Raw genomic sequence first — 1,424 nt, forward strand, 5'->3', positions numbered from 1 at the left:
ATCAAGAAGAGGGTGGGAGAGAAGCTCATGTTTTGAAAGGAGGAGGAGCTCAGGGATTCTGTTTTGAATTACTAGTTAAAAACAGTAAAGTTTGATGGTCAAAAGGGGGATTGGGGGGGGGGTGTAGTTTGTTTCTGGGTCCGGTAAGACAAGCTCAGAGTTTCGGTTTCAACATTGTTCGGGTAATAACAGAAAGTAAAAAACAAAGTGAGATGTAATACCAAGAGCTCACAGTTTTTGGGGTGGGAGGGGGCTAGGGCGTCGGAGCTCAGGTTTTTTTAAGTATTTACATCATAAATCCTTATAGGATTGATATTTTATATATTATCATAACACTTGCTTATAATGTAATATTGCTATTTATGCATTTATTGTTTTTGTTCTAATTTTAGGTCTGGAAGAGGAACATAACGTTGGATTTCATGAGCACATTTTTCTTGAGCCACATCTGGAACCGTGGTGTCCAAAAACTGGACCTGTCCGTCATTTTATGGAGCTAGTTTGTGTTGGACTTTCAAAGAATCCATGGTTGACTATTGAAGAAAAGAAAAGACATATATTATGGTTTAAGGACTATTTTACTGAGAAAATTGACCTGTTGAAAGAAACACATGCCATTGATGAAGTGGCTGCCGATCAACTGACAAAGCCACTTGAAATAGAACAGTAATTTATTGTATTTGGTTAGCTATTAAAATGTTCTTATATCTCAACTAACAGGTATATTACGCAAGGAATCACCGTCCTCTAATTGCCAGAGTTAATTATTCTGGTGATTATCAGATAATTACCATAATTAGTCATCGAATAACATTGCCCTAGCTGACCCATACCCCAGTTTGCATACCGTTACACTAGTTGAAATTCCCCGAAACCCCCTTTTTCCCTTATTATCTTTTATAAATTGATACAGGATAAATAATTTTATGTCGTAATATCATTCTGATAGTTATCAAAATATTATTAAGTTTAAGATCTGGAGTATTTACAAAATTAAGCTGTTGAAAAAATAGGTGTGTGCAGGGTTGCCACCCCTAGTGATATATAACTATTTGTAGTGATTTGTTATATTGCCTAAATAAAAAAATCATTAAATCAGCACATAAATCACTAGATTATTGAAGAAAATCACTAAATGAACCAAACAATCACTAAAATCTAGTGACTTTTGTCATCGCCGGGTGGCAACCCTGATTATGGCAAATAAAGATCTACATACTATGCCACTTGAAATAAGCTGGTATTGTTAGCTAATAAACTTTTTTGCATGTCAACTATTTAGTATATTATGGAAGTTGTCACCATGTAATTACCAGAATTATAGATGATAATCAGAATTCATTTTTCTGGTTATTAACGGACAATGACCATAATGTAACATCAGATACCATTACCCCATTTGATATATCATTGCCCTAGGTGAC

The 1,424-nt window shown here is 34.8% G+C and overlaps 1 protein-coding gene across 1 annotated transcript in view; it reads left to right on the forward strand.

Annotated features, from left to right (window-relative positions):
• The window catches only part of mRpS31 (mitochondrial ribosomal protein S31), a 44,129-nt gene extending 43,416 nt beyond the window's left edge, over nt 1-713 (forward strand). The window contains exon 8 of the mRNA XM_089107994.1: nt 393-713. Within this exon, the coding sequence (XP_088964120.1) occupies nt 393-670 (278 nt within the window). The 3' untranslated portion in view covers nt 671-713. The remainder of the gene's footprint in view (nt 1-392) is intronic.
• The last annotated feature ends 711 nt before the right edge of the window (nt 714-1,424 follow it).

This window comes from Artemia sp. Qi Xiang Cuo, chromosome 2, assembly GCF_049724085.1.
Source record: "Artemia sp. Qi Xiang Cuo chromosome 2, ASM4972408v1, whole genome shotgun sequence".
Lineage (NCBI taxonomy): Eukaryota > Metazoa > Arthropoda > Branchiopoda > Anostraca > Artemiidae > Artemia > Artemia sp. Qi Xiang Cuo.